Source organism: Erythrolamprus reginae, chromosome 3 (genome assembly GCF_031021105.1).
Source record: "Erythrolamprus reginae isolate rEryReg1 chromosome 3, rEryReg1.hap1, whole genome shotgun sequence".
NCBI lineage: Eukaryota > Metazoa > Chordata > Lepidosauria > Squamata > Dipsadidae > Erythrolamprus > Erythrolamprus reginae.
The window spans coordinates 132,679,500-132,698,983 of record NC_091952.1 but is presented as its reverse complement, the minus strand read 5'-3'; the positions used below and the strand labels follow the sequence as shown (position 1 = coordinate 132,698,983).

The 19,484-nt window shown below is 42.4% G+C and overlaps 1 protein-coding gene across 1 annotated transcript in view; it reads left to right on the top strand.

Moving 5' to 3' along the window:
* The window catches only part of PAPPA2 (pappalysin 2), a 178,167-nt gene that overhangs the window by 110,563 nt on the left and 48,120 nt on the right, over window positions 1-19,484 (top strand). Inside the window, exons 15-16 of the mRNA XM_070746692.1 lie at window positions 3,759-3,936; window positions 6,151-6,364. Coding sequence (XP_070602793.1) covers window positions 3,759-3,936; window positions 6,151-6,364 — 392 coding nt within the window. The remainder of the gene's footprint in view (window positions 1-3,758; window positions 3,937-6,150; window positions 6,365-19,484) is intronic.

Below are 19,484 nucleotides of genomic sequence, written 5' to 3'. Positions count from 1 at the left end.
ATAAATAAAAAAATTAATACAACATTAACTAATTGCCTGTTCCTTAAATTAATAGCAGAAGGCCTCCTGAGTTGAGCTGCACGAATAAAGATGCGCCATGACATTACATAAATGACTCTCTTATTTATACATTGCTCAAAAACATAAAGGGAATGCTCAAAATAACACCTCCTAGATCTGAATGAATGAAATATTCTCTTTGAATACTTTGTTCTGTACAAAGTGGAATGTGCTGGCAACAAAATAAAATTGATTGTCAATCAGTGTTGCTTCCTAAGTGGACAGTTTGATTTCACAGAAGTTTGATTTATTTGGAATTATATTAAGTGTTACCTTTATTTTCTTGAGCAGTATATTTAGGTGGGTGCATCTTGGATTGGAAAAAGTGTTTTAAAATGCTCTTTTTTGCTTTAAAATACATTTAAAAATTGAAGTAAAGTTAAATTTGCTACTTTTAATGTTTATATGCTTTGCAATCCAGCAAGAAACATTGATGGAAAAGGATTCTTGGCCATGAAACCTGCTGTTGGATTGTTTCTTTTCTACCGAGTCAAAAGACTCTTGGCGGCTTACAAAGGCATCAAGTTACATCAAAAATCTGTGGTAGAAAACAATAAAAAATACTAAATTATAGACTCTAGCATATAACCCAATGCATTGAAAAGTGCCCAGAAACACCAAATTATCAGCAATAGAAGCTTTGCTAATGAGCCAAGAGAATCGAAAGGAGGAAGATGGAAGTCTGTCGTAACTATTTGTTCTTTTGGATGGTGGCACTAAAGCACTGCTATAGAGCGAAGGAGCTGAAAGAAAATCAGGGTACCTTAAAGAAGTGTTGGAGTGCACATTCTTTGCCTTGGCAATAAAGCATAGCAGAGGTTCCTTTCATACCAAAAGCATCGAAAGGAGAGAGGTGGGGAGGGAACATCTCCTTTGGTGTCAAGATGGGCAACTGAAGACTCAGTAGTCTCTATGGGATGGAAGAATTGGTATGAAAAGAGCAACCAATAAAACCAACAAATGGGTTATAGAACAAGTCAATCCAGTATCCTCATTACAGGCATTAATAACTAGGCTCAAATTATCCTACTTCAGACATATTATGCAAAGACTTAATTCTCTAGAGAAGCCTTTAATGTTGGGAAAGGTAAAAATTGAGAGAAGAGGAAGATGAAAAGCAGCAAGGCGAATGTACTCAGTTACAGTGGCAATGAGTGCAATATTAGAAGACCTGAAATATCAAATCAGGGTTAGATTGCCATTCAGAATATCTATATGTGGTTGTTAAGAGTTGTTTTTAAGACCTGATGGTACATGATTACATGAAATCAATATCAGAGGAACTTCTCTACTTCTCCCCATTCAACTGCTACAGATTTGGACCGCAATTTTCTCTATATTCATCAAAGGTCAACTTGCATCATTTTAGATGACAAAGGCAAATTCAACATTTGCTTCATATGCAGCCTGTAGTTCTCAGACATTTTAAAAAAATAATACTTAGAAATCCACATTGATGGACTTTTCCTTCAGACATCATAGTAGTGCATGAGGTTATTAGTATTCCAAGATCAAGGACTCGGAATACTAATAACTAAAGATTTAAGTGCCAAAGCCCACTGCAACAACATTGCTAAGAAGGCCTCAATAATTGTTAATCTAATCCTACATAGTTTCTGCTCTGGAAATCTCACACTACTTACCAGAGCTTACAGAACCTTCGCCATACCCATCATAGAATACAGCTCATCTGTTTGAAACCCATACCTCATTTCTGACATTAACACCCTCGAACATGTCCAAAGATACTTCACCAGAAGAGCCCTTCACTCCTCTACCCATAACAGAATACCCTACGAAACTAGACTTACAACCCTGAGTCTTGAAAGCTTAGAACTACAATGCCTTAAATGTAATCTAAGTATTGCCCACAAGATCATATGCTGCAATATCCTGCCTGCCAAAGACTACTTCAGCTTCAACCACAACAACACAAGAGCACACAACAGATTCAAGCTTAATATTAACTGCTCCAAACTTGACTATAAAAAATAAGACTTTAGTAATCAGGTTGTCGAAGCGTGGAACTCATTACCGGACTCTGTAGTATCATCCTCTAACCCCCAACATTTTACCCTTAGACTATCCACGGTTGACCTCTCTAGATTTCTAAGAGGTCACTAAAGGGCGTACATAAGCGCACTAGAGTGCCTTCCATTCCCTGTCCTATAGTCTCTCCTATATCTCATATTTCTTCTCTACTATATCCTCTATAACCTTCATTGTGTATTATTGTGTATTGGACAAAATAAATCAATCAATAAAAATAAGTGTATCTATTTGCAAATTTTTAAAAACAGATTTGTTTCTAATCATCTTATATTTCATTTCTCTTAGAGATGCCCCTTCTCTAATCTCCCCTACATTTTTACAGATAAACTTGTATATGTGTCAAACAAAACTGATTGGCCCTCTAAGGTCAGGTAGGTTGCTATTTTAAGTTGTAGACAGGATAGGGCTTTAGGGTTTTATACAGCTGATTTATCTTTATGATTTGCAAATTCAGAATGAATTATGAAAAACAAATGGCACAGTCAATTATGCAAAATGGGAATGTATTCACATTTGTTAAAAACCCATTATTTGTATAGGGTTGCTGAGAGCAACTTTTTTGACCTGGAATGTAGATTTCATAAGAACAGAATATTTATTGAAAGTCTTGGCATTTCTATTTAGCACTGTCTTAGAACTAATCAGTATGGACTGCGGTGTTACTGCTTTTCATCCAAAGGATGTGAGATTTTTCCCTTCACTCCCCATCGATTGTAATTCTGTCAATTTGGTTTATAAGCTTGGAGTCAGGGAACTATTTTCATTTTGTTTTTTGGATTTCTAAGCCAGTTTGGAAAAACATGTTTATATTGATTTATTGATATAATTTACAAATGACTTTAATGGCTTACAAGTTTTAAAACACAGAAACTCACAACATATAACCCCAGATGCCCAAAGATAAACCACCACCCCACTCCCCCCATCCTCCAAAAGCAACACACAATTGAGCTCATCTATCCAACTGTCCCAAACAACTAGGGAAGCAGTCAAGATTCAAGACCTAACAAAGACTAAAACGTTTGGGACCATCTGAATCTCCAGGGAGATGATTTCCAGAGGGCAGGCATTGCCGCCAAGAAGGCCCAACTCAAGGGTCCAACAAGGTGTCCTCGTTTAATAAAAGGGACCCAAAGCATGCCTTCTCTCTCTTAGAAATGATAGAATGACCAGAAACTGATAGAAAGGTGGTCTTGCAAGTAGCCTGGTCCTATGCCACGGATAGCAGGAGAAGTAAATAAAGCGTATTAAGGGTGAGAGAAAAGGATGACAAAAGCTAGAGTGGCATTGCTACCAATGCTGTGAATGAAAGATCACTAGTGGCCAAAGGCACTCCCTTTTAAAGAATCATTTGCATACGATTCAGGATATTGAATCATAATTGAAATAAAATGAAAACAGAAGAATCACTTTTTTCAAGGTAGAGATGATAAATTTCAGTCTGCCTATGGCTAAGGTCAGATTTAAATAAACTAGCAGTTTATCTGTTAAGGACTTGGTTCAGTTCTAAACTAATCTCTTGTTAAAAGGAATGACTAGCCACAACTGGTACATGAACACTAATTTCAGTAATTGTACCAATATTGAATTTAGGAATAACTATTTTTTTTAAAAAAAATATTGACTCTTCCACTTTTCTTTCCTAGAAAGAAATCTTGCTGACTTGTATCTCTGGCCACTGGGACAGATCAGTGACATGTAATCCTATTGACTGCCAATTTCCAGACCAATCTCACGTTCTTTATGCAGAGTTTTCCTGTCCCAAAGGAACTACGTTTATGAAGCGATGCTTCCTTTCCTGTATCAAGCCAGCGAAACTCCAAGGTAGGATGGATTTTCTCAGGATAGACTTGGATGGTGAGCAAAGTTCCAGAAAATTTCCTCTTCTGTCTTGCTAATATGTTGCTTGCACAAATTTCCTCTTCTGTCTTGCTAATATGTTGCTTGCACAAATTTCCTCTTCTGTCTTGCTAATATGTTGCTTGCACAAATTTCCTCTTCTGTCTTGCTAATATGTTGCTTGCTAAATATTCTAACTAAATATGCTAACAATATTTTGTTATTTATCTGAATTTGTATACTTGACTTCTCCACTCCTCCAGCCAAAAACCAAACTCTGCTCATCAGCAAATAATCATGATCAACCAGTGATAGGGACTACTAAACACCCCTACCACTGGTTTCTTCAGCTGTATGTCCACATTCAGGACAGATCTAAGATCCTCAATCAGCTTCCCAATCATTCTTCAGCTGAACAGTATAAAGATCCATTTCTCACCAGACCCTCTTCTCCAAACTGTCATCACTAGCATTTCTTGTACTACACCAGACTGTCCATTCAAACCTCTGGTCAGGAACACTATTATTAGCCATCCTCCCAACAATCTTCAACATGCTAGTACCACCCAGCCTCTGGAGCTCCAGCAACAACTATCTGACCTTAATTCCATCTTAAAAGGTGAAAAGCAGTGTCTGCAGCAAACTGCAGTGTCAATATGGGAATACGAAGCAGTGGAAGTGATGTGCCAGTGCCTGGAGGCTGTTAGGGTCTGGATGGGTGTCAACGGACTCAAACTCAACTCTGATAAGACGGAGTAGCTGTGGGTTTTGCCTCCCAAAGACAATTCCATCTGTCCGTCCATCACCCTGAGGGGGGGGAATTACTGACCCCCTCAGAGAGGGTCCGTAACTTGGGTGTCCTCCTTGATCCACAGCTAACATTAGAGAACCATCTTTCAGCGTTTGCCCAGGTTTGCCTGGTGCACCAGTTGCGCCCCTACCTGGACTGGGAGTCACTACTCACAGTCACTCATGCCCTCATCACCTCGAGGTTCGACTACTGTAACGCTCTCTACATGGGGCTATCTTTGAAGAGTGTTCGGAAACTTCAGATCATGCAGAATGCAGCTGCGATAGCAATCATGGGATTTTGAAATTATGAGAAAAAGAAATTAGTAATTAGGTTGGTAATTGGATTAATTGGGCAATATTTGGTGATATTATTGAGTTTATTTTTTCCCCTTTGACTAAGCTACTGTAAGAATTTTTCAAATGTTTTTTTAAGGGTATTTTATTAATAGGCGTTAACTATTTGTAAAGGGCATTGATTATATATGAAAATAGATATGGAAGCGATTAGGAGAGATTTGAAACATTTCAGCCTATTCAATGTGAGATACTAGAATTCGGAACAGCTTAAATGGGGTCTTAGCTAATAGTATATTTTTATAGCATTAAAAAATTGGGCAGCTATTTTTATGTCAAAAGTGAAGGTGGTAGCATTGTATTCTATAACTTCCTGAAATTGATTTATTGTAAAACAATTTGATGTTGTTGTTATAATTTTTATTGTACTGTGATTGGAGAGAGAAAAATAAAAAAATTCTTTGCCTGAAGACTCGGGGTGGCTCACAGGATACAATTTGTGAATGAAATATAAAATTAGCTTTGGAGCCTGGGAATTATGTGGTTATTTGGGTTTAAGGAACTTGGATTTTTTTAGGCCAAGGGTGTCAAAATGGTGGCCCACGGGCAGACCATGCCTACACCAGCTTTACAAAGTAGGAAATCATCACAATAGGCAAAAATGACTAGGAACTTTGGAATGTATTTTAATGTGGTTCCTTTAATATAACAGAATCCTGAAAGCCTGTCCGAGTCCCTCTCTACTTCAACTTATACCCATCGCAATCAAGGTGAAGATGACAGCTTAGCATTTTATATTATAACTATTCATTGCTATTGAATAATGTTGATCTTACTTGGAGACTGTGAATCAGTCAATTAATTTGAGTAGAGCTTGAAGGGAACTTGGTGGTCTTCTAGTCCAACCCCTGCTGCTCAAGCAGGAGACCTTATAGCATTTCATGACTTTATACCAGTTAGACTGAAGTGGCATAAAAGTCTGTGCTAATAAGCAAATGCTGAAGGTAAAGAAAATTGGATCAGAGTAAGATTCAGCCAAAGGTTCAAAAATAACTAGTTATGCGGTAATTTGAATGGGTTTATTTCTTTTTTCTTTCTCTTGCTTGAAATCAGGAATTAATCAGTGGATTACCTGCCTGGAAGATGGACTCTGGTCACTTCCAGAAGCTTACTGCAAACTGGAGTGCAACTCTCCAGGCCCAGTTGCCAATGCTGAGCTTTTGGTGCCTCGATGCAAGCAAGGGAATCATGACATAGGATCTGTCTGTCGCTACAAATGTAAGCCTGGATACTACGTAGCAGAAACAATACAGGAAAAGCCCAGGAAGTGAGTAGTAAAATGTCTCATCTCCTGTTGATATTTCTTCTGCTCTCTCTTCTTCCTTAGCATCAATTCTTTGATGCTTTCATTCTTGGCAATGCAAGTATGGTGGATGCTCAGTTTTGTTCTTTGCTGGCACGGAACACTGTAAAAGTGACAAGAGGCGATTGAAAGAAATCATCTGAGCAGATTGCAAAGGCAGCCTCTTCTAGAGTCTAAAGAAGGGGTGATGATGAAGGCACAGGGTGCTGCAACATGATTCTGTTACCCATGTAGGACCAAAATTTATGGAAACATTCAATTACATATTTTATACTCTATGTATTTATTTGTACTATTTACAAAGTAAATAACTGATCTATAAAATAAACGCAATTAAAACATTAAATCCAGTATAGTGAAAATATCAGAAACAGAATTTACAGTTATGTTTGGTGATAAAAAATTATTTTTGATCTTTTTCTATATTTTATGCAAATGGGAATCTAATCTTCCCCTTTGGGGTGAGGGAGTGCAGTAGGGAGATTTTCAAAGATTCCCCTGTTGCTGATCCAAGTAATCAGGCAGATTCCAATTGTGAAATCCTGAAGTCATTTGGGGTTTGAAAAGTCTATCTCTATTTGGATAGTTGGTTCTTTCAGTACATTCAGTACACATGATCCCCCATATCTTGCACTGGCCCAACATCCTGACTCCTATATTTTCCAACAGTTGTAATTTCTGATCACTGTTCAGAGATACATTTGGGTAAAATAAGTTGCAGTGGTCAAGGCAGGTTGTAACTAAGTGTACAGAGCTATTACATATATTGAATATAACATATTCAAAGAAAGTGTTCACAAATTGTATGTGGGTGAATATATACCCAAAAATACATCCATCAGAAATGATGTATATAAAAGTACTTATGTACAATGTGTTACAGGAATGCTCTGAAGTGAACTGCTGCACGAATCCCAGTGACCGATTAGGTCCCACAGAGTTGGCTTTCTCCGGGTCCCATCGACTAAGCAATGCCGTCTGGCAGGACCCAGGGGAAGAGCCTTCTCTGTGGTGGCCCCAGCCCTCTGGAATTAATTCCCCCCAGAGATTAGGACTTTCCCCACCCTCCTTGCCTTTCGTAAGCTCCTGAAAAACCACCTATGTCACCAGGCATGGGAAATTGATACTATATCAGCTATTATGATTTATGCATGGTCTATTTGGGTTGTATGATTGTTTAAATACTGTTTTTAATATTGGATTTGTACTCTGTATATTGCTTGTTGTGAGCCGCTCCGAGTCTTCGGAGAGGGGCGGCATACAAATCTAATTAATAATAATAATAATAATAATAATAATAATAATAATAATAATAATAATAATAAAATTATTGCCAGGCATATTAGGACAGCTGGGAAAGCTATTGGATTAAAATCAACTTTTCCTTTAGATTACAATGTTTCTAGCTTTATTGGGGAGCAACTGAAATAGTTTGACAGCCCAGTGGAGTAATTTGTAAGAAGTGTTTATCTTGCCGTGTCTTCCAAGTTCAAACTACCCATTAGATAGCAACTGAAATGAAGCTGATTCTATCTCCATGTCACTTCAGTGTTTTGTTCTTGAAGCTTCCAATTTATTTTTGGGTATGTGTTATTGATCTTCCTTCGTTCAAACCCTGTGAGGTAACACCAAGATACTATGGTCACCAGTATTGGAAGGTGACATTTATAACTCTCAGGCATCTGTAATGCAATAGAATCTGGTACTGTGGCACCCAAAAGCTTTGAAGACATACATTTACTTTTTAATCAACTACTATGTTTTAAAATTGCATCTATTTTATTTTTTGCAAAACTGAAGAAAAATGTACACAAATACATATTCATACACTACACATGCACACCACACAAACACATATCATCAACAATTGAAAGAATGGAGGGAGAAAAAAAATGAATACTAACTAGTTGACAGATCTCTGGAAGATTTAAATGTGGACAATTTGGAGAAATCCGATATTATGGAATTAAGAAGGAATGATAAACAGAATGGCTGTTACTATGAAAGATCTCATAGAATATCAATATGTTACAATGTTCTAATCCATGGGAATCAAACTCACGGCATCACTATGTGACATAGTGGGACTGTTTCCCCCTTTGCTAAAGGTGGGGCCAGCACATGATGCATCTGGCCCATGGGCCATGAGTTTGACACCCCCTTTCTAACCCAACCAGCTAAGGGTTCTATCCTTATAAAGTGGTATCAACACTTCATGTGATCTTGATTCTATCCCTCTATTAATGCAACCTAGAACTGTGTTGGCTTTTTTGGCAGCTGCTGGCTCATATTTAAATGGTTGTCTACTAGGACTCCCAGATTCTTCTCGCAGTTACTACTGTTGAGCAATGTACCACATATACTGTACCTGTGCATTTTGTATTTCCTACCTAAATGTAGAACCTTACTTTTTTCACCACTGAATTTCATTTTGTTAGATAGTGCCCATTGTTCAATATTGTTAAGATCCTTCTGTGTTTTGCACCTATCTTCTGGAGTGTTGGCTATTCCTGCCAGTTTGGTGTCATCTGCAAATTTGATGTTCCCCATCTATCCCCTCGTCCAAGTCATTGATGAAGATGTTGAAGAGTAGTGGGCCTAAAATAGAACATTGGGGTACTCCACTGCATACATCCCTCCATGAAGATGTGGTTCCATTGAGCACTACGCATTGAGTGCAGTTAGTTAGCCAATTTTGAATCCATCTGATGGTGTTGCTGTCCTTCCCACATTTTCCTAGTTTATTTAGTAGTAGATTATGGTCTACTTTGTCAAATGCTTTACTGAAGTCCAAGTAAATCACATTGACAGCATTCCCCTGGTCCACTAATTTTGTCAAAATTAAGATTAAGACACTATAAGATTAGACTGGCATGATCTGTTTTTGACAAACCCGTTATTGAAACTTCAGGTCAATGTGAGCTATTATAGATTTCACAGTGATTGGGAGTAATACTGTAGTGGATACCATGTATATTGCATATGCCAAAAGGAAACCTACTGTCTATCAGAATTCATTTTCCCCCAAACTGCCACAAACTTGGAGCCATCTGGATACTTACAGATAGTCCTTGCTTAACAATCCTAATTGGGAAGGGAAACTTTGCTACTAAGTGAAGCAGTTGCTAAGTGAGTAATCACATGGCCATATCTATGCTTCTTGGCTGGAAAGACACAAGAATATGTACTCAGTTTCATATCTTTGGCGTTTGTTTTGCCTCCTACCGATTCCCCTGCCTTTTGGATGCTACATGCCAGTTTACTGTCTTATACATGTCAAAATCCTCCAATATCTGTGCTCTGGGTGGGGCAGGGGGTGTCAGGTATAGGAGAGATTGTCTACAGAAATCATTTGCTTATTCTCCAATGCACTTGCAAGGAGAGTCCAAGATGGGTTATACTTCAGTCTGATTGGCTGGGACTGAGTTTTAATTTAAATAATTATTAGGCAGGCACCGCCTCCCCCCCCTTAGCCCTCCAGTCTAAAAAACTCAGTCGCAGTAAAGGGACTCCTGAGTTGCTTCTCTTACATAGAAATTGTAAATATAGCTTAAATTTGTTGTTTTTATGTTTACTAACTTTCTTTTCCTTTCCTTTAGGTGCAGATGGGGGTTTTTCACCTCGGGCGGGCCTGGGTCCCTAACCTCCAGCGGGTTTACCCAGTGCCTGCAGCTCCTCCCTACTGGAACCCACACAGACAGAGGGGACTCTGCTGGGCCATGGCTGTGGGTTCGGGAGCGAGCGCCCGGGTAGCCTACCCCCGAGGTGGCACCCGGAGGTCGAGGAGGTGGTTGACGCCTCGGGGGGTCCCCCCCCCCGGCGAATACACCACGGGCCGAGAGGAGGCGCCTCTCACAGCGGCCCGCGAGGGAGGAGGTTTCCCCTCCCAGACACCCCCCGAGGATAAAGGCAGGCGAGCCGATCCGAGCCCAGTGAGCCACGAGAAAAAGCGGATCGGCTCGTAAATGGAAGATCAGCCGGCGGAAAGTTACTGAGAGCGGGAATCGCTGGCTTCCCGCCCGCCGGCAATGTATCCATCGGTTGCCAGGGATACAGCCGGCAGCCATCTTGGGGAGGTCACCGTGACGTCATCCGGCGGCCATTTTGGGATGGTCCGAGGATACCAGGCTGACGGCTCTCACCCAATCAGGCTCCGTCACCATGACAACCAGCCGGCGGCCATGTTGGTGAGGTCGCCGGCTTGGAGCTCTACCGGGACACAAGCCTCGTGGAAGCAGGCTGTTAGCACAGGCGCAGAAGGGGATTTTTAGCCCCGTTTTCGCTTTCGCTTCCCGGCAGTGGCCAGCGGCGGCAAGGAGCCCGTGGTTGAACCAACAAGCTTCAGCTACTCAAACTGAAACTGTGAGTTGATAATAAAGGCATGGCGGACCAAGCAGCGCCAGTTGGGGAGGAGGCTACAGCTTCCAAGCCTAGCACCCCCAAGGAAAAGACCTCTAAGGCCAAGTCATCGAGCTCCTCATTGAGAGAGGCAGAAAAGCGCATCAGAGCGCTGGAAAAACAGTTGGAGGCATCACAGAAAGCACCTGGCCCGGCTTTACCTCCCTCCCAGCAATTTACTGCCAATCCCTCCATTACCTCCCCCACGTTATACCAGGGGATAACAACATCAGCCTCAGAGAGGGATTGGTCCCCAGAGAGAGGGAGCCAGGCCTGGCTGCCATCCAGGCCTGACCCCTATGGCCCGGGGAGGCACGCTGCGGGGTGGTCTTCCAACTACCCCCCCACGCAGCCTTTACAATACACACAATCTGCCACCTTCACCCCTACGGCCGCAGGCTTTCGCAATACCCAGGATTCCTGGCAGAACATGCCCCCGGCCCTGCAGGAACTAATTACTACCACTTACAACCAGGGCCTGGTCACGGGGGCACAGCAACACCAGCAGGTACCCGGGGGACCCCTCCCATTGAGGTCCAGGGACATCTGGACAGCTCCTGGCACGCAGTCTGCAACGGGATCCATGGATGAGGAGGAGGCCTACAGAGAGGACTTCAGCAAAGCTGAAGAAGACCTGTCTGGGGATGACCAACCGCCAGAGCAGCCCACATACACGGGCCTGTTCAGGCCCTCCATCTTCAAGGTGCTCCTAAACAAGGCCAAGCTGACCATAGATCAGGCCGGCGAGAGTGGTCAGGCAGCACAGCCAGAGACATCTCAGCCAGCAGGGGGCCTGTTCGTTTTTCCTAAGCAGGAGACTGTAAACATTCCATCTTCCCATCTGTTCCTGGAGACCATTCAGCGCCCGTGGGAGAACCCGGCGGTGGCCCAGGGACCCTCCAATCTGGACCGCAGATTTTACACTTTTGACCAACAGATGGAGGAATTGCTGGAATTCCCAACGGTGGACAAGCCCGTAACGAGCTTGGTGTCTAATGCCCTAGTGCCCTCTGAGTCACAGGAGGGCCTGAAGGCTGAGGACAAATGGGCGGAGAACGTCGCTCGCAGGACCCACCAGATGGCAGCCTGGGCTGTGCGAGCCGCCTCGGCGGCCTCATTTTTCAACAGGGCCATGATACTGTGGATTAAGGAGATCCAGGACAGAGCTGACCCAGAGGACGGCAGACTGCGTCAGGATCTCAACAAATTGTTGGCAGCCACCGAATTTTCAGCAGATGCCACCGTCAGCGCCGCTAAATTCGCATCACGAGCAATGGCCTCTTCCGTGGCCTCGCGCAGACTCATCTGGCTCCGCAATTGGCAGGCGGACGTCAAATCTAAATGGAGTCTCGCCTCATCCTCGTTCAAGGGGAAGAAGCTGTTCGGGGAGGTCCTTGACGATGTCCTGGTCGAGGACAGAGACAAGAAGAAGGTGATGCCCAGGGCTAACAGGCGGCAGGATAGGCGCTCCACCCCCTACCAACGGCGACAGCCCTTTCGAGCAGAGCCCTCCTCGACCCATCCCCAGGCGGCGAGGCCGTACTTTCAGGGCTCCTTCAACCAGGGATCTTTCAGGTCGGACAGGGCCTACCAGTCCGACCGAGGTAGATCGTACCAAGGCCGCCGCCCCTTCAGAGGAGGCAACAGGGGCTTTAGGAAGAACAAATGACTCTCAATGCGGAATCCCCTTAGGCGGCAAACTACAGCTTTTCCCGGACATCTGGGAAACCACTTCATCGGATGCGTGGGCGACATCTACAGTTTCCCAAGGTCTGCGGATCGAGTTCATCCGACACCCCCCCCCAGCGCTTCCTACCTTGTCGTATCCCGTCAGATCCACAAAAGAGGAAACTCCTATTCCAAGAGGTGTCTCACCTTATAGAGATAGGGGCCATAGAGGAGGTTCCCTTGGCTCATCAAGGCAAGGGATTTTACTCGGTGATTTTTCTAGTGCCAAAATCCTCAGGAGGAGTACGTATGATCCTCAACCTTCGACAATTGAATCTCTATGTGAAATACAGGAGATTCAAGATGCATTCACTAAAGTCCATCCTGGCCTCCATAACACAAAAGGACTTTATGACATCCATAGACTTGAAGGAAGCCTACCTTCACGTACCCATATTTCCGCATCACAGGCAATTCCTGAGGTTCTACCTCAATGGCAAGCACTTCCAATACAAGGCGATGCCCTTTGGCCTTTCTTCCGCTCCCAGGACGTTCACAAAATTACTGGACGTCCTCACGGCGAGTCTCAGACGCCAGTCGGTACGCGTGATGGCGTATCTCGACGATATCGTCATTCTGTCAAAGACCAGAGAACAAGCATACAGGGATTCGCTATTGACAATCCAGACATTACAAGGCCATGGCTTTACAGTCAACTGGTCCAAGAGCCATCTGACACCGACACATCGTCTTGCCCACTTGGGCACCACTATAGACTCCAACCTGGGGGTGGTTTTCCTGTCCCAGGAAAGACAAAGAACAATCAGGAATCTGATAGGAGAACTGGGACTTCAACGTTACCCCACTCTTGCCCAGTTGTCAAAGATCCTAGGAACCCTAGTCTCATGTATCGAGATAGTGCCATGGGCGAGACACCATCTACGCCCACTCCAATGGTTCCTGCTGCCTTATCAGAGACACAAGACCAGCCACTCTCACAGGAGAGTCTCCCTCAGTCCCAGGGTCCGCAACTCTCTACAATGGTGGAGGTCCCCTTCACTAACCAAAGGCTCCATATTCTTGGACAGGGAACTAGTTACAATAACAACGGACGCCAGCTTGACAGGGTGGGGAGCTCACCTCTCTTCACATATGGTTCAGGGACTCTGGGACCCGCAGGACCTAATAGAAATCAACATAAATTTCCTAGAACTGAAGGCTGTTTCATTAGCCCTCCACAGCCTGGCTCATCTAATACGGGGCTGTCATGTACGCATCCTTACCGACAACGTCTCCACACGTTCCCACATCAACCGACAAGGGGGAACACGGTCACGACGGTTAATGAAGGAGTCAACATCACTTCTCAGATGGGCAGAGAGGAACCTAGCTTCGCTATCGGCGGAACATATCTCGGGCGTGGAGAATGTGTGGGCGGACTGGCTCAGCCGTCAGACACTCGACCCAAGCGAATGGCGACTGGACCCCGAGATCTTTCAGGAGGCGGTGAGGAGATTCGGGGAGCCGGTGATAGACTTGTTTGCCACCAACTTAAACACCCAACTTCCTCGTTTTTTCTCTCGCTACCCGACCCCGGGCGCGGAAGGAGTGGATGCCTTAACCCTTCAATGGCCTCGGGGCCTCCTATACGCATTTCCGCCGCTGTCAATCCTTCCCAGAGTGATAAGGAAGATTCTGGAGGAGAGAGCGGAAGTGATATTGATAGCTCCGTTCTGGCCCCGTCGCATATGGTTCGCAGACCTGGTACAGCTATCGAGGTCTCCCAGCTGGAAAATACCGGATCAACGGACTTCTCTGACACAGGGGTCCTTCTCACACCCGGAACCACAGTGGTGGCAGCTAACCGTGTGGCGCTTGAGCGGGAGTATCTAAAACGACAAGCTCTACCTGACACGGTCATCGACACCATACAAGCTGCCCGACGACCTTCCACGAGACGCATTTACCAGGCAACTTGGGCGGCCTTCCACAAATTCTGTGAGCAATGGCAGCTGGACCCTCAGAGGGCGTCACCGCAGGTGGTGTTAACCTTTCTGCAAGCAGGACTGGACAAGGGCCTTGCCCCTAATACCTTACGCTGTCATGTCGCCGCTCTGGCCACCATTCTTCCAACGGACAGTTACCGGTCGCTTACCAGACATCCCTGGATCAGAGACTTTTTAAAAGAAGCGGCCAATCTCAAACCACCAGTGATTCATTGTTTTCCTTCTTGGGACCTTCCATTAGTGTTACACGCTTTGACAGGTCCTCCCTTTGAGCCCATACGGCAGATTTCGTTGAGGTTGCTGACTCTTAAGACCGCTTTCCTGGTCGCAATCACTTCAGCCAGGAGGGTCTCTGAGATTGCCGCGTTGTCCATAAGACCAGACCTCTGTAAGTTTGAACCTAACAGAGTAGTGCTTAGACTAGATCCGGCGTTTATCCCTAAGGTGAACACTTCCTTTCATAGGATTCAGGATATCGTACTGCCGGACTTCTGTACTCGAGGAACTCACCCATCAATTTTGAGGTGGCACAAACTGGACGTGAGACAAGTCCTAAAAATTTATGTTAGAAGGACTCAGCCTGTTCGAACATCAGAGGCCCTGTTTGTGTCCTTTTCCACTAGAAGCAGGGGTACCAAAGTATCTTCCCCAACTATCAGTCGATGGTTGAGGGAGTGCATTTCAGAGGCATATAGGACTAAAGGATCCCCAGTTCCTCCGGGGATAACAGGACATTCGACTCGAAGTGCAGCTGCTTCTTCAGCCTGGCGTACCCAGGCATCTTTAGAGGATATATGTAGAGCGGCCACGTGGGCGGCTCCGTCAACCTTCATCAAACATTATAGGATTGATTCCTTTGCTTCAGAGGAAGCTGCATTTGGGAGGAGGGTGCTACAAGGGGTCTGTTCCTATGAGGCTCCCCTGGCCCAGTCCTGTCCCTCCCTGTAATTATAACTTGGGCATATCCCATCTTGGACTCTCCTTGCAAGTGCATTGGAGAAAGACCGTTGAACTTACCTGAACGGTCTTCTCGATGCACTGCAAGGAGAGTCCAAACCCTCCCGATTCTGGGACCAGGGTTACTGTGGGGGTTTGAATTTCATAAGTTTGGTGTTTGATCGTTAAATTGTTTAATAAATGGTTTTGCTTTACTGCTCCTTCGCCTTACTTTAGACTGGAGGGCTAAGGGGGGGGGAGGCGGTGCCTGCCTAATAATTATTTAAATTAAAACTCAGTCCCAGCCAATCAGACTGAAGTATAACCCATCTTGGACTCTCCTTGCAGTGCATCGAGAAGACCGTTCAGGTAAGTTCAACGGTCTTTTTCTCTCCCCCTCTCTTGCAGAGCAGAGAGATTGAAGAGGAAGAGATTTCAAGAAAGTACTGTAGGCTGCTGGTATGGACACATTGCTTTCAATTTGTAGAAGAGCAGAGAGCTTACTTTCTTTCAATCCCTTTCTCTCCAATCAGTCTACTCTTTGAGGGGGCAAGGTGAAGGAAAAAAAGAGACCAGGTGCAGGAAAACAGGTACTTACTGTAAGAAATATTAATAGGACTGCATATCCCTTTAGTTCTGATTAATATAATGCATTTCACAATATATTTCATATTAAAATCCCTAAAGAGTCATCCCCTTTCATGAATTACAATGACTGTGGAAAATAAAAATTATGATATTTGACTCAGGAATGCTGTGAAGTTCCTAAATAGTCATGGGGTATAATTTTTTTCACCATTATTGTAGCTGAATGAATGGTTGGTAAGTGAGGACTATCTATATAGGTGGTACATATAACTCTTCTATTAAGCTATTGGTTGTCATCTATGGCTTAAAATAAGGCTAATTTACAAATAACAGAATTGCAGCTGTTAAAATTATATCTTCTTAGGTAATAAAATTTACATTGCTCATAATAAATAATATATTATTGCATAAATATGGGTGGGGGTGGACAGCATTCTGCTAGAGAAACTGGAGCTGCATGTGCAGCTCTGGGTGTGTTAGGGCAAGATTGGGCTCTGCGCATGCACAGGAAGCAAAATCTCACGAGAGGGCACGTGAGATTTTGGTGATTTTTGGCGTTTTTTTGCTTCCGCTCAAGCGTGGAAGCAAAGAAAAATCACCGAAATCTCATAGGCCTGTGCATCTTCTGGTGAGATTTCTCCAAATCTTCTCACCAAATCTCGCTCCAAGGCACACTGGTAGCAGAGGTAAGCAGGACCCCCCACCTGTATAAACATAAATATATCATTGCATTTGTACATATGTTGTTTCCTTTAAATCAATTAGCTAATTTTCTAAAAATGAGAGATTGAACTGCATCACTATCTTGTTTACTATCATATGCGGTTCAGTTTCTTTGAAAATTTAATTATTTTTGTTGACTTTTACATACTTGCCAAGGCCAGTTCACAAACTGTCATCTGACAACTCAAAAATATGCATGTTCATATTTTAAGAGTAAGATTTGCGTGGGTGTTTATTCAAATCATTATTGACTCCTGGCGTCTGCCTGGACAAGTCTCTACAATTATTTTGACAAGGTTTTGGGAGAAGTGATTTGCCATTGCTGCTTTCCTAACCCTGTGAGAGAGTGGCCAGCCCAAAGTCACTAAGCTGACTTTCTACCTAAGGTGGGACTAAACTGGTTTCTAACCTGGCACATTAATCACTCTGCAAAATGACTCTCAAGAGACAAAATAATAACTAAAGACAACACAAATAGTAACAGTGCTCACATGGTTAAACTAAAGCTTCTTTCCCAAATTATGGTCACTAGCTACAATAATCCCTATCTTCAAAGAAGGAGATTCAAGTAATGTTGAAAATTACAGACCAATCTCTTTATGTTGTGTCACCTGCGAAGACATGGAATCAATAATAAATTAATCCATTACCCTCCACCTAAAAACCAACAACCTATTATCTAACAAACTTCTTAATGAAAGCAGGAAAGATGCCTGGTTGCCTTCACATCTTTAATTCTCCCTGTAGGCATCCTATTATCCAAACAGGATAACTGAATGGGTTAGATTTCAAAAAAAGTAAAAAGAGGTGAAGGTGAGAAAGGCAAGTGGAAATAAACAGCAGAGTAAAGACTGAAAAACTTTCAGAAAGGTCAAGGTGGGTGAATTAGGATATAACTAGGATGGCCAAAATGTAGTTTGGCAGCAAGATGTCTAACATTAACTGGAAATGCATGCAGACTGTTTTATGTTCTTGCACTAAAAAAATCCAGGAAATGTTCCAAATAAGCCCATTTTTCCATCAAATAGCTACATTCCAAATTATAAAAATCATATTCATGTATATTTGCTTTTACAAAATAAACCTGCTCATTTGGCACGACTTTGCTGAGTGTTTCCAAATCCTGCCAATATCATACAAAGTTACAGATCAGAGGAGGATTCGGTCATTGTATTTCTTGCCTTGGCTGTTATAGTAAGAGAGACTTAAATTTACTTCAATGAAGGATAATCTTAGATGCAACATGTGCAAAGGCACCTCCTGCAACATAAATGTGTACAATTAGACAGAAAAGATGTGGACAAACTAAAAGTAATGACTATGGAATGATCGTAAAATCAATTAGTTTTTAGCTATATCATGCATTATGGCCAAAAAGGAAAAAAAAAGAAAAACAACAAAGAAATTGGGGACAGACATTCTAGTCCTTGAAGAATGTGACTGTTTTACAATGCCAATTCAATTGCAACATTTTCCTTAAACAACCCACCAACATTTTTATTTAAATAATGTATTAAGATTTTGATATTTTATCCAGAACTATTAATCCAATGGGCATTCATGAATTTTCAGGAAATGATCAAATCTTAATTGGCCAGTATTTAAAATATTAAAGAATGTTAATCTATTTTTTCCAAACCTTTAAGGCAAACTTTTAATCTGGCAAACTTTTCGGTGCATCTCCAAAGATTTGGTTTTATAAGAGTAAGAACTCTATAGCCTTAGTGGTGTTTTTCCTTTTTTAGAATTCCTGTGGGAATCCAGTCACAATATATTAAACCCAAGACCAACAGCACACAATTGTAGTGTTCCCACAACATGGTATGGATTAACAATTATACTAAATTACTATATGTCATAATTTTATAGCACATTGTATCAACCAGGCTAAAACAGTGACTTGGCTCATATCTTCCTGAATGATTCAAACCCTTTTTTGCCCTAATCTAGCATATGATATGAAGCTGACCATTTCGTTGCTGACCATTTCGTGAGTGAATTGCCCACTACCAGTGGAGTTTATAGAAGACATACCATGGATCAAATGGTGCAAACTCTAATTCCAGGAAACACCAGGAAACAATAGCTATTGCTATTTTGCCTCTCTTAATAGGAATGCTAGGACTAGTAATTAATATTTTCTTTTAAAGCAGCCTAACTGTAAAGACCTAAGACTTTGATTCAGAGTAAAATAAATCCTAGAATTTAGATTAACAGAATTTAGTGCAATATAGTGCTCCAAGTCCTTGGAGAGGGGCAGCATAAAAGTCCAATTAATAAATAATAATTAATAAATATTTGTAAGAAAAAAGCAAACAGTAATTTAAAATAGTTTCCATTTTTATCTCTTGTAGACTTATAGTTTGAGCTAGCTGTCCATGCCTGTTTTCCATCTGCTCTGTTCTGATTTCTATGGTGGCATCAACCTTTACATTTAAACAGATGGCTGTAATAACATGGATTTTTTTTCACAACTCTATTCGGAACTAAACTTTTTTGATCTAATTATTTGTTATCAAGTGTTCTGTTTACTGGCCAGCAATATTTAAATATGAAAATAAACCAAAAAATAATTCGTCAGTTTAGCAAGTGTCACATTTCTTTTGAATGAGCTTAAATTGAGCTTGTATGCCTTTCTTCGGTAATCTTTTTTTTAAAAAAATAGGATTATCATAATGTGAAATACAAATGAAAATGAAGATAGGGAAATGGGAAAGGGAAAGGAGAAGTGTAGGGTAAAAAGGAAAAACAAAAACAGAAGCACC